The 13,121-nt window shown below is 38.5% G+C and overlaps 2 protein-coding genes across 3 annotated transcripts; one reads left to right on the top strand and one right to left on the bottom strand.

Moving 5' to 3' along the window:
• Positions 1–394: 394 nt before the first annotated feature.
• On the bottom strand, positions 395–4,878 carry exosc8 (exosome component 8). Its single transcript, XM_008427292.1, has 11 exons — positions 4,807–4,878; positions 4,519–4,555; positions 4,345–4,408; positions 4,183–4,256; positions 2,987–3,032; positions 2,732–2,837; positions 2,598–2,643; positions 2,421–2,517; positions 1,941–2,061; positions 1,224–1,330; positions 395–621 (listed from the first exon to the last, which is right to left on the bottom strand). Exons 1-11 carry the CDS (start codon positions 4,821–4,823, stop codon positions 503–505), a joined length of 834 nt encoding a protein of 277 aa, XP_008425514.1. The 5' UTR covers positions 4,824–4,878; the 3' UTR covers positions 395–502.
• A 355-nt stretch (positions 4,879–5,233) lies between these two features.
• Positions 5,234–10,345, top strand: alg5 (ALG5 dolichyl-phosphate beta-glucosyltransferase). 2 transcript variants are annotated; one of them, XM_017308458.1, is made up of 10 exons: positions 5,234–5,405; positions 6,335–6,503; positions 6,745–6,791; positions 7,184–7,252; positions 7,357–7,449; positions 7,639–7,752; positions 8,760–8,819; positions 8,914–9,065; positions 9,504–9,589; positions 9,776–10,345. In XM_017308458.1, the coding sequence occupies exons 2-10, from the start codon at positions 6,365–6,367 to the stop codon at positions 9,889–9,891; spliced, it is 876 nt and encodes a 291-aa protein (XP_017163947.1). In that variant the 5' UTR covers positions 5,234–5,405; positions 6,335–6,364; the 3' UTR covers positions 9,892–10,345. The 2 variants fall into 2 exon arrangements, with proteins under 2 accessions (XP_017163947.1, XP_008425515.1); XM_008427293.2 differs by having other exon boundaries at positions 5,234–5,583.
• Positions 10,346–13,121: the final 2,776 nt, after the last annotated feature.

Here is a 13,121-nt window from a genome sequence, read left to right as displayed (position 1 = left end):
CGTCTGATCCTCCTGCCTCTGCTTTGTTGACCCCCGCCACCCCCCTATCCCAAAATAAAAAACCCCAGTAGATACTGCCCTTTAAGCACAGATCCAAGCTGAGCTTATATTGACACCAAATCCTCCATGTAACCATGACGACTTTGTGAAAATGCAAACCTGATCTTGGGAGTATTGCCTGGGGGCAGCTGTCTACCTCTCAGTCTGTTGGAAGTGTTTCTTCTGTTAGCGGTTCCGGCAAACAGGACTCAAGATCAACATGCAAGACAAGGTGTACTTTTTGTACAGCATATTTTGAAAAAGGTGTCACCTTTTAATAAGTCCAGGAGCCATGAGCATATTCTTTACATGACATCAGCTGAGCGTGCGCGAGGCATTTCTGGACTCTGAGAAATAATTTTTTAAGCAGTCTTTGTCATCAGTTTTATTGTTATTAAAAAAAGAATATATATTGACAGTGGAAAATACAGCTTTTAGATATAAAACGTTGTCTGGACTGTTTTTATTTCGACGTCTTCACGCTGTCTAGAACCTTGTCGATGAGTTTGTGGATCTCTCGCTGCCGGGCTGTTGCTCGGTTGATGCACTGCTGCAGCTTCTCTCCTGACAATGACGTTCCACCTGAGCCACAAAAGGTGTCGATTAGCTTTTTTATATGTCCTTTCATCTTTATAAAACTTTCAAATGCATATTTTTTTATGTAAAAATTCTAGACTGATTTCTAGCATTCCTAGTCTTTTGCATGTGCTTTAAAATATAAAAGAATCACTTGAAGTTGTTGCATATTTTTACACCAGGCAGGCTTCGAAACATGCAATCTACAACAGGAAATCTACAACAGGAAGTAGGAAACGAGAGCAAGAATAGGACAGACCAGAATGAATGAGAAGAAAAGGAAGCAAGAGAGGAGGACAAAAGGACACAAAATATGAAGCGGTAGAACAAGGTGAAAGAAACAAGGAAAGGAAGGACAGAAAATGGGAAGTAAAGAAGGATGGAAGGACATCAAAATTAAGAGAATGGAATGGGTCTTGAAGTCTGAAAACACAAATATTTTTCCAAGCTCAATTTTTTTTATCCCATTCTGGACCAGTCTAATATTGAGTTCAGATGTCAAATTTTAGGTGAGCAACAATTATACTTCCTTTTTGAAAAAAAAAAAAAAACAGTCATAACATTTTTGAACTAAGAGTCCTTTAGAGTCCCTGCAGGCTGCATCTCACCTGGTTTATGTACAGAACACAGACGACCCCCCTCATCTGTGACCACAGTGAGGTGAGCGGTTGACAGACTCTCCTCCTCAGCTGTGGGGTCAACAATCAGGATAGAGCTGAGCAGAGGGAGCCAGGAGGTGCAAAATAGACATGGGATGTAACAGAATGAAAGATCACATATTTAGAAAAAAAACTTTTGAAATCACACATTTCTATCCTAGCATTCCTGCAGTTTGACATATTGTAAATAAGATATCAAAGAAAGAACTGGAGTGGCCAGAGTTTTTGTCGCCCCATGAGGGTAAAGCTATTTTAAAACTGCTGTTACAGTAGAACGGAAACATATAGCACCACTAATTAGCAAGCTATGTATTAGCTGGGTATAGCAATGTTAGCTTGCCATACTTCATCAAGAGCAGAATGGGAAACTGTATATTTTGCATAAGGACCTGGGAAGTACAACTCAATTCTTATTAAAGTGTCAAAATAGTTTTTCAAAACAAGAGAACTATAGGATTCAATATGTCAGAATAGTTTAGGACCAGCAAAATATATTTCCAATTGTAATTGGTATCAATTTGATTATCAATTTTATTTTTTTACATACATACCACCAAACTGGTGTTTTCTCTTTAGGCCATCATGTATATTGGTTATTCTTCTCATATGGGATTACAATTGATGTATATTATGGACAAAAAAAGTTTTTTTATTAGACAAGCTTACTCATCAAAGACGCAAAAAGAAGCACTGGCGGGATGTTTGTGAATATGAAGCCTTTGTCGCTTTTCCAGATTCACCTCTGGTGAACACGTCTCTTTGTTCACGGTGACTTCTGGGAGCTGTGCTGTAACGAGAGCAGGACAGGTCTAGTCAAAGGCTCAGATAATTCACTGCATGAAATCATTTGAAAAAAAAAAGCAGCACTGTATGACAGGCATGTATAAAGTTAGTTTTATAGATGTGACGGATGAAATTATTTTTTTAAAGAGATGGATGAATTATGCTGTGCCTTGCTGATACTAACTTTTTCTCTGATTGGTCAATTATGATTGGTTAATGTGTTTATGAACCAAAATAGAACGTTTTTAGTTTTGATCAATGGAAAATCAGCTGATTACGATCCCTGTCCAACTGATTGGTGCGTCTCAAGCATTCTTCCTTTATTTTAGTTCCCTCCAGTGAAGTTGACATAGAATCACATACTGTTCTTCAGGGCAGCCAGCAGGGCGATAATACAAGCGTCCAGAATGTTCCCGTCATAGTCGAGGCACATAATGTCACAGTAGATCACCCAACAAAGCTGCAACAACAACAAAAAAATCATTAATGATTTATCACATAAAATAATTAGCACAAGTGTGCTCATATTTCTCAAGCTACCTTTCCTCTGTCGACGCATAGGTCCTCTGCTTTGATCACCTCAGAGCTGCGGCGCACACACATCACCGATTAGTGAAAAACAGATAAACGTTTAGGCGGTGAACACACACACAGTTGTAAAATGTCGGTCACACCTTTCAATAACGTCAGCAATAAACTGGCTGGCAGCCTGGGCCTGCTCTCCTGGTGGACCCGGCCGAAAGCGGGACGAACACAGAGGAGGCAAATCCACGTTGGGCACTGTGAGCATACAGGAACATGCAACGGTCGTTAAAAACCTTGTTGATAGTGCTACAGAGGGATTTTCTACATGAGAGCATGTGATACGTTAAAAACCTTGTTGGTAGTGCTACAAAGGGATTTTCTACATGAGAGCATGTGATACTTGCCAATGTAACCTTTACCAGGGGCCTCTGCTGTAGGGTTTGCCAGCTCCTGCACAAAAACAAGTTGTGAGATGTTTTGATGAGAAACTAATGGAGAATTTAGAACAAAAGATGGTCGGACTTGATTTTTAAACTTTATTTAAATTGTGGTCAATTTCTTCACCAAAAGTGTACTCTGTGGTAATAAAAACACGACTGCATAGTGAAGAATGTATTTCCACTGCAGATAGTCTGAAAATACATTGTTAAAAGCACACTGAAGTAAAAACCTCATTCTTTGTGTGTTTTAGTTGATGACAGCGGTGAAAAAAATAAGGCCTTTCAGCCAGCATTAGTAAACACTATGGTAGATAAAAAAAATTTGACAGATCATAATATAGATTTTGAAAGATTTGAGTTGCAAGTGGGTTCAAGTGTAAGCATCAAATTCAGGGTTTGGCTCCAATGAGTGGTGAAAGAGACTGTCATGCAATGCAAATATTTATTTTTAGTGCTTTAACTGACACATTGTTTTACTGTTTGAATTTTTCTATCCAACTTGTTTTTGTTCATACTACCAACTTATAAATGGAGTAAATTATTTGTTTTACTCGTATTAAATGGTCAAAGTCTGTGAATTAAGTGAATCAGTCTGAACTCAGACTATAGATTAAATGACAATTTTTTTTTTTATTATTTATTCTTATTGTCATTAAAAATAATTCTGAAGGCATAAGCTTTACACTAAACATGGCGGAGGAAAATGGTAGGGTTGGACTCGTTCTGTCAGTATGAACACCAATAATTTTAGGCAAAAGACTAACCATGCCCTCTTCACGACAAACATCTAATGTTTCATTGTTGTCACTTTTTTCTGAAAGTCATGTTGTGTTCTCAATTTAGCTCAGATTTTTAGCTGAGCCAAACAGAATGGCAGAAAACATTAATGCCTGTACTTGAAATATCATTTGGCCTATGTCTGTTGTGATGTCACCAGAGGCATGGTCATGTTGAATCTCGTAAATCTTCATTTTTATCATAGATTTACAAAATTTCCAAACAAATAAAAAAAGCTAACCATGAAGTCCTGTTCTGTTGTTGACAAACTTTCCCCAAGGTGAGCTGGACTGATGTTACACATCAAGTCCAGATGCTATTATAAAAATCTTAATTTTTTAAGAAAAAAAAATAATTAAAACTCGGAAGTGTTGTGTCTGTACCGCTTTGATTCCGCAGATAATCGTGGTGTTTCCTATCTTCACCAATGCCGAACCATCTGCTGTGGATATGGATCCTGAAACAAAAAGGAAATATAGAATGTACTCCCAAAATATTCACTTAGAGATGAGTAAAAGTGGGTCAGAACCAGCAGCCCGCCTCACCAACGTTCAGTGTTGTGGTTCTGAATTCAGACAGCTCCCGTCCATCTGGTCGACAGTTTTCTTTCTGGATCGGAAACAATTTCAGATGGAATTTTCACATGAAATTTGTTGAAACGTTTATTGAATCAGAAGATCGATGACAATCATGAACTGAACATGGAACATTTTACAAACCAAAAAGCTTCTGTGATACTCCAGAGGTTCCGCAATCCTATAGGTAAGATGGAAACAAAATAACAAAGACATCACTACTCCGTACATGCATTAAACTATATTAATGAAATGAAGTGGAGAGGCAATGAAAAACTGACAGAAAGCTCCTCGTGTTCTATATTTATCCAAGAATCAAGACGACGAACACATTTAATGTGCCGCTGTTTTTAAAACCTTTCATACGCAAAAGGAAGCTAAAATAAAAGGCTTGCATTTGTAAATAAAAATAAAAAGTCTGAACAATCTTACTTGAACCCAGTCGCCATGTTGTTTTGGTTAACCACGTGGGTTTGCACTACGGTGGCCGGTTGGAGGAAGTGCGCTTTTTTTGAAAAAGTGGGCTAATGTTGCTAGTGCTCTCCATTGAACGTATTTACAAACAAGAAATGGGTGCACAAGTTTACTTGTGACTATAATTGAATGGAGGGGACGATACAATTGAGCACAATTCTCTGACAAAATCTTTAATTTATCTCTTGTTAAAAGTGCACTCATTCTGAAAAAATAAATTGTATTGTAATGAGATAAATTAAACAAGAATTACGCTCTTCAAGAATTACGCTCAGCAGTAAAGCTGTATTGTCTTAAATAAATAAATACCAGCCGTCGTTTCCACCTATTACCAGTAGATGGCAGTGTTTTGTGACTGCTGCCTATCTCGGAGCGACGCGGTTCCTTCTTGTCTCAAACTGATGATGTGTCGAGAAGCAACAGTGACTTCCGTGTCGCCGCTGTGTACAGTTGTGATTGGAAGCAGAGTTCATCTGTCCACAGAACAATGGACGTATGACGGGTTGTTCATCATTTTCACTGTGAACGAGTTATTGTAAGCTTGCGTTTTCATGTAGGTAGGTTGAAACTGGAGCACCGGCTGCAAGGTTTCAATTCAAATATCAAGGAAACAAGCTAGCCTTTCAGCTAGCCACCTGGGCAGGTGGTCTGTTAAAGGCCGTTTTAAGGAGAATGGATATCCTCTGTGATATAGTCCAAGCTCTTTTTGCTTTGGCAGCTCTCGGTTTGATTGTGGTGAGTAATATTTGACGTTGACGCGGTTGAACATGTGAAGAATTTATCGATTAAAATGTGGTGCAAGAATCTAGCTACAGTCTTACAGTTTCTGTACTTTTAATTGACAGTTCTGGGCAAAATGAAGACTGACTTAACCTCTTCAGTTTATAATGTACAATGAGTACAGGTTGTTATGGTTAGAAATCAGTGTTTTAGCCCTGTGAGCATAATTACTGCAGCCTTACGGTTAGTTCGAGTCAGCAAGTGTTAATATGGACAGAACACATGAAGCCACTCTACCACTGTGATTGAATTGGAAGATGATTATGACTGCTTTAAATTGTGTTTAGTTGAAAATTTATTTTTCCTTTATCAACTATAGTTTTTGCCAAGATTGGATCATGTTTAAATCTCAAATTTGTTTTCCTTTTTGACCCATTTTATGTTGAGCACACACAACATACCATAAGCCATAGCAATAAGCTGAGTTTAGCAGGATTTACTAAGTATTTAGTCAAATGTTATACAAAGACTACCTAGAAGTCATAAATGTTTCAAACCAACAAATAAGATGAAAATAAACTTAAAATGTATAGTTAAAAAAAAATTCCCAGTTTGTACAATGTAACAGTATTGATTGCTTTAACATGAACATAATCCTCAAACATTATTTTTCTGTTCCCAAAACACATGGTAAGTTCAAACTTATCATGTGTACAAAACGTGAAATGGAAGGCATTTTGCTAATAAAATATTCATCCCATTGTAGGTGCTTGTAGCCGCACATCTGACTGCAGGGATGGTGAACCTGACTCGCCACGAGAATGAGAAATACTTCCTCACAGCCACAGGAGAGCGCAAACCCTTCCCGAGTCTGCATGATCCATTTTCCAGAGAGCTTTCTGTGGTGGTACCTGCCTACAACGAGGAGCTCCGAAGTGAGTTATCCCTGCTTTTCTGTCGGGGACGGTTTTTGCAGTATAGCAAAATAAATAAATTGAGAAAGCAGTCTTTAATGTGATTTATAATGCCAATGAAATCTAAATCATTAAACCGAACAATAGGCCTTCACTAACAAATGGGAAACTCCCAATAATGCATCAAACTTCACCCGTTAGGTTTCATGTCACAGTCCACCCATGGAAAAGTGAAACGTCTTGCATCTTTCTTTGATTTCAGTGCCTGTGATGCTTGATGAAGCAATGCAGTACTTGGAAAATAGACAAGTGAGTAAATATATGATCATATGAAGTCTTGTTGTACTTACTAATATATAAAGTGCAAGTTTTATGGCAGCTCCATTCTTTTATTCTGTGGTTAGTTTTTGATACAAATTTTTTTCATGCATCTTACCTGGATTGGTAGACCAATTAAATTTTTCTACTCAACATTCTACATTAGTACAACAATTTTTTTTATCATTTCTCAAACAGTTTATTTAAAAGATTCAAAGAATATTTGTAGATTATAACCTACAAAGAGTCTAAGAGTAGGAGAGCATCTTCTAAAAACTCTTATTTCAGGATGTGGGCCTTATTTCCAACGGCTACCGCTAGGTGGCAGCATTGGTCCGATTAAAAGCATCGTTGTGAAAATCCCTCTCATTATCTCACTGCAGAAACAAAACCCCTCTTTCACCTATGAGGTCATTGTGGTCGATGATGGCAGCAGAGACAAAACCACAGAGGTAATGATTTAAATCGTATTTTTTAATGTGCTCCCATGAGTTCTGCTCTACTTTGCTCAGTGATGCAGTTTAAAGCTGGGGATGTTTTTGTGATGCTCTGCCAGGTTGCGTTGCGTTACACCAACAAATACAGCGCAGATAAAGTGAGGGTCCTGACGCTGGTGAAGAACAGGGGGAAAGGAGGAGCTGTGAGAATGGTGAGACGCTGGGCTGCAGATTTATTTTATTTTATTTTTCTGAACTGACAGAAAAATAGTCAGTTCAGAAAACTGACTATTTTTCTGAACTGACATAGTTCAGAAAAATAGTCAGTTTGATTCTGTGTTGCCATAGTTTGATTTCGTGTTGCTATTACTAATGTCGGAGTCTCTCTGCTGCTCCTAAAGGGAACTCTGAGCTCCAGAGGGAAACTCATACTGATGGCAGATGCTGATGGAGCCACAAAGTTTTCTGATCTTGAGAAAGTGGAGGCTGGACTGAAAGACCTCAACACCGGACCAGTTGGGTTTTTATTTGACTTTTCCTATACAGGCTCTTATAAATGTACAGTACTATGTTTTTATCAGTTGTCCTCCAGACGTTTTAAAGTTGCTCAATGTTTCTCTTTGAATTCTGGCTCTTTTTCATATATTATACAGCACATGCTTAAAAAAATATGGCAGTGGACAAGTAAAGTGTGAAATATGCTTTTCAACAATATTTTTTTTTTCCATCAGATCAATAGTATGTAAAAGTAATGTCTTCAGTTCAAAATAGGTAAAACATGAGAAGATCTATCATCTACTGACTGTCCCATTATCAGCCAACAAATGAGAATCACCTCATTGGTTCTAAACTTATTAATATGTTTTTGGGGTTTTTCTCCAGAAAGTGATTGGTAACGTAAATACGCAAATTTTCATCTTAATCGAATCTGCCTCTTTAGTGTGGATGTTACAGAATTAAGAAACCTGAATGCATTGTATTGTGCATATCAGTGGTAGAAGTCTAAAACAAAACCAAAGAGGAACATTAAGAACAAATGTTTTTATGACACATCTGTGGTACAGAAAAACAAGCAGAAATTAACCTAATTGTTAATATAAGACGCTAAGTTTGAAATGTAAACTACATAACCTTTGTTGAAAGTCTTATTTTACAGATACTGCTCTATTGCACCCAATGCGATGTCACCTCTGCTCTTAACATAAAAATATGACTTCTAATGGCAGGGAGGCTGGAATAAATGTTTGAAATGCTGTTTTTCTGTCTCTGCATATTAAAGCTCTTCAGAAGCAACTAAAATCAGTGCTGGCAGGTCACGTTTTTTACATGACAAAATGGCCGCAGTGATCATTCTGTGGCCGTTCCTTCAGTTCAGACTGAAATGGTTTCATAAACAAATAAAAGTAATGCTCAGAAAATAGTCATGCACCACACCTAAAATGAGTGGAAAGAACAAGTGAAACAAAGGTTTTAAGAAGACGCTCAAAAGACACGGATTATTTACGTCATTTTTTTCCTGCAGGAGAACCTGGCCATTTCGTGTGGCTCCAGAGCTCACCTAGAAAAAGACTCTGTAGCTCAGGTAAACTCTTGTTTGTCTTCTTAAAAAGGAGGGATGGGGAAAACAACAAATTGTCTATTTTGCGCATTCAATTTCCAATTTTGTATTTCTTCAGCGATCTATGTTTCGTACGTTCCTAATGTATGGCTTCCACTTCCTGGTGTGGTTCTTCTGTGTGAGGGGAATCAAAGACACACAATGTGGCTTCAAGCTTTTCACGCGGGAAGCTGCTCTCAAGACCTTCTCCTCTCTCCATGTAGAGCGATGGTAAGAAACTGCAAATCCAATAACTCGCATAGTGATCCAACTGTAATGTGTCAGAATGGAAAACTGTACATGGTCAGGCTCATTAACTTTTATTTATAAATGCTTGGTAAGAAGGGAAAGGTTTTTGACAAGTTTTTCAAACTACTAATTGATTATAAAGGAATTATTTAAAGTTAGAAGTCAATATTCAGTGTTGTGCTTATAGTCCTCCTGTCTCTGGAAGCATTTTGTTATTGTATAATTACAAACTTCAATGTGTGTTATAGTGATTTTATATAATTAGATCATTAAAATAAAATCTCAATAGAATATATCAAACAGAGTCGTCAATAGAACTGTTTAAATTATTCTTCCTCTCTTTTAAAATTTTATCTAGCTGCTGTGAAACCTGTATTTTTTTGCTGAAGGCCTGCTCTCTATCTGTCTTTGCTCTCTCAGGGCTTTTGACGTGGAGCTCCTGTACATTGCCCAGTGTTTTAAAATCCCCATAGCAGAAGTGGCGGTGAACTGGACAGAAATAGAAGGTTGGTTTTTCATGAAGTTTTTGACCTTTACCTCTTGTTTGTTCCCAAACTGATTCCTTTGCAGTTTGTTTTTTAATACAAGTTAACTACTTTTTCTTTTTGTTAGTCATGCAAACCACCCCAGTTTTACTGTTTGACTTTAAAGAACTTCTGTTGAAAGTGCAGAGTTGACTTTTCCTCTTTCAGGGTCCAAACTGGTCCCATTTTGGAGCTGGCTGCAGATGGGACAGGATCTGATTTTCATCCGCCTGCGCTACATCACCGGAGCCTGGAAACTGCATTCGCCACATAAGACTGATTAGCCAAAAAGGTCAAGCCGTTGTGTCACAGAGACAACCTGTTATAGGACCACGGAGCCTTACAGTGAGCATTGGGGGGGCGAGTTCTGTGTCTGTGGTTCAACTTAATCATCAGAAAAAGCAAAGCTTAAATCAATTTTCCATCCAAACATTATTGGAAATGAGATAATGACACAGTTGTGGATCCCTGGTGGTTCTGCCTTTTTATGTGGATGCTGGCTTTTTATTGGCCGTTGTTACACATGCATTTCTGTTGCCACAGTAAACAGGATGTCTGACTGATCCTGTACTGATGTCTCCTGATGTTTATATTGTCCTCAATCAGCGAAGAATGTAAGAGTTGCATGTAGAAATGTGTGAAGGACCTGATCATGTGGAGCGTGTGTCAAAATAACAAATGTGGTTGATGGGCTGAATGACTTGAAACATAATTAAACAAAAAATAACAGAACAGAGATTGATTTTGTCAGTATTTTTTTTTCTGCCCTTTAGTGGCCAGCCTTTATAAATGTATAAATTTTAGTTTTTAATAATTTTCCAACAAAAATAGACTTCAGATTTGGATCTGAAAAATATGTATATTAATTGCATCTGTCATTTAAGACAAAATAAAACACCACTTTGCATCAAAAGATATTTTCTTTGGCTACTTCCACAGTCTGGGTTATATCAGTACATAACAATTCATTAACAGTAAACTGCAAGAATCCGTGTCAGATCATCCCTTTTGAGACTCTAAGGCCGGAAAGTTCTTATTAGAAGGAAAACAGAACCTTTTAGAGTTACACATGCGTCCAGGACATGGACTACAGCTGCCGCCTCTCTGTGCAATAAGCCACACCTGAACCAGAGACCATGTCAGGAGTGTTTCCTTGGCTGTGGAGAAAAAGAACTCGAGCCTCTTCCCATAGTGTGAAAAGAAGAGTCCATTGTGAAGTTTCTACAATCAGCAATAATCTGGAAAATCAAGTAATCTACTGTGTTTTATGAAGTCATGATATCTTGACATAAAATCTGGATAATGTTTTTTTTTTTTTTTTACTTTTGAATTCTGACAAGGCAGAAATTATCTTTGAAAAAGAAGCTGCTCAGTTGCTGTTGCCATTAAATGGGCCTCTGGTAATACAGCAAAGAATCTTCTGACCAGGACATGTCATTTAAATCTATTAAACTGGTTTCTATAATTTTCTTCTTTCATCTCTAGGATATTGACAACATGATGATACCCTTAACTCTTTGATCCCAAGAGTCTCTTAAAACCAATGACATTGCCCCTGAATTTGGGGTCTTTAGGGAAGTTGATAATCAACCTCCCGTCATACAACAGAGAGCTGATTATTCAAAATGTTCCCAATAGAACTTTGCTGCAGGTTTACTGCTGGTTCCTGGAATTTCTAAAAGTAGAGTAGGAGGTAGATATTTTAGTTATCAGGCTCCTCTCCAGTCGAACCAGCTGCCTGTTTTCATTTGTGAAGCAGATATATATTATAATTTTCGAAGCAGAATTTATTAATTTGTGAAGCAGATATATATTCTACTGAGCCTCTAAGACGAGGCTCAAAATGTTCTGTTTTTGATAAAGTCTATAGTTAGAGCAGCTTAGGTGATCTTGACATTGCATTGCTGTGGCTAAGGCTGCTGGAGGACATTATGACCACTTCTTGCTCTGATATATTCTCATTCATTACAATTTTGCATTTTATGCTGTTATTTCAACTTTTGCCTTTATGTTCTTTTTTTAGTCTTCAAAGAAGTTACCCCTGGTCTGGTGCTCTATTTAATGAAATGTTTCAGTTTAGATTGGCACTGTGCACCTATAACCCTGGAGCAACATTTGTCTAATCTGACTGATTCAAATTGTATTTTTGCTATCTAACTATGTTAGCTACGTTTTAGCTATAAGGGTGTCTTGAGTATTTTTATTTATCCAATTAAAAACAAAAAGGAACCTATGAATTCTAGATGAAGAAACCATACGTCTCCCTTTTATTGGTTTGCATCATGCACAGGTTGACATTCTGCAGAAAACGTCCAGAGAGGGTAGCTTCTTTTTTGTTGTTGTTTTTTTTTCCTCCTAAAATGAACCTTAATAGTTGTTGTTTTCTTCCTGAGCTCTAGAGTCCCGTCGATGCGCATGTCTCTGGGGCCTCAGGGGCCCCGGGGATCGCATCCTGTTTGTGTCCTCCCTGTCTGCGCTCTTACAGCCAGACAAGACACAGAGGCGGTGAATCATCATCATCATCTGCACAGTTCTTGCTTCCTGTCTCCGGAATCAGCTCTTTTGTGAAAGAAAGAAAAAAAAGCACATTTTGGTTGTGGGACTCCTCTGCTTCCCTGTGTTGAGACTTTGGAAACACCGGCTTTTACTCAGGTCTCTGCGGCCCGCCGCTGATAGGGTTATTGGATGATTTACCTGACGGTTGGTGGAGGGGGGAATAAAGCATGTTTTTCTGAAAGGGTCTCCTGAGAGGTTTCACTTGGTGCTGGCAGTACCGTTACGTCCCGCAGCAGTTGCTGTAAACTGTGAAAATGTCAAACTTGTAGACTCACTGTCGCCAGCCGAGTCTGCGTCATTAACTGGACCGGTCACGGCACTCCCAATAAAAGAATCGTATCCATCCGCAATGGAAAAAGACCTCTACGTGACTTCCAACGATGCGTGATCATGCAAATCTTGATTCAACAACGGAAAACTCAAAATTTCACAGCCTGGAAGAATTTATGTAGCAGGAGCGCCGAAAACGAGTCCCAGTTTTACCATTCCTTCACACCACAGGTGTAGTGTTTTGTTTGCCTGCGTTATTATTATAAGTTAATGCTAAGCGAGAGTCTAATAAGCACATTTTTCCATGATGCTATAATTTCAGAAATGAAGAAATGAACATTCCCATTCATTTCTGTAGAAATAATCACAAATGTATTGTGATTAGAGGTCAGATAACTAAGATAAGAGAAAGATAACTAATGTTAGAAGTACACTATAAATAGCTTATAAATAAGACAAACTATCGCTGGCTGTCCTGGGAAACTTGCCAACATAGCCTGAAAGAGAACAGGTGTGATTGTAGTCCCCCATACGTGCGCGCGAAGTGCGTGGCTCAGGTGGCACGGATGCACGGGCGCGCGCCCCGAATCTGAAATCCCTGAAATCCTGGGAAAGTTCCAGGACGGTGGGGGGAGGCGGAGGGATCCAGCACACAGGCGCTGCGGTTCCAGCCAGGCTGACGCCGCCG

This window comes from Poecilia reticulata, linkage group LG14 (assembly GCF_000633615.1).
Source record: "Poecilia reticulata strain Guanapo linkage group LG14, Guppy_female_1.0+MT, whole genome shotgun sequence".
Lineage (NCBI taxonomy): Eukaryota > Metazoa > Chordata > Actinopteri > Cyprinodontiformes > Poeciliidae > Poecilia > Poecilia reticulata.
This window is presented reverse-complemented; position numbering and strand designations above follow the sequence as displayed.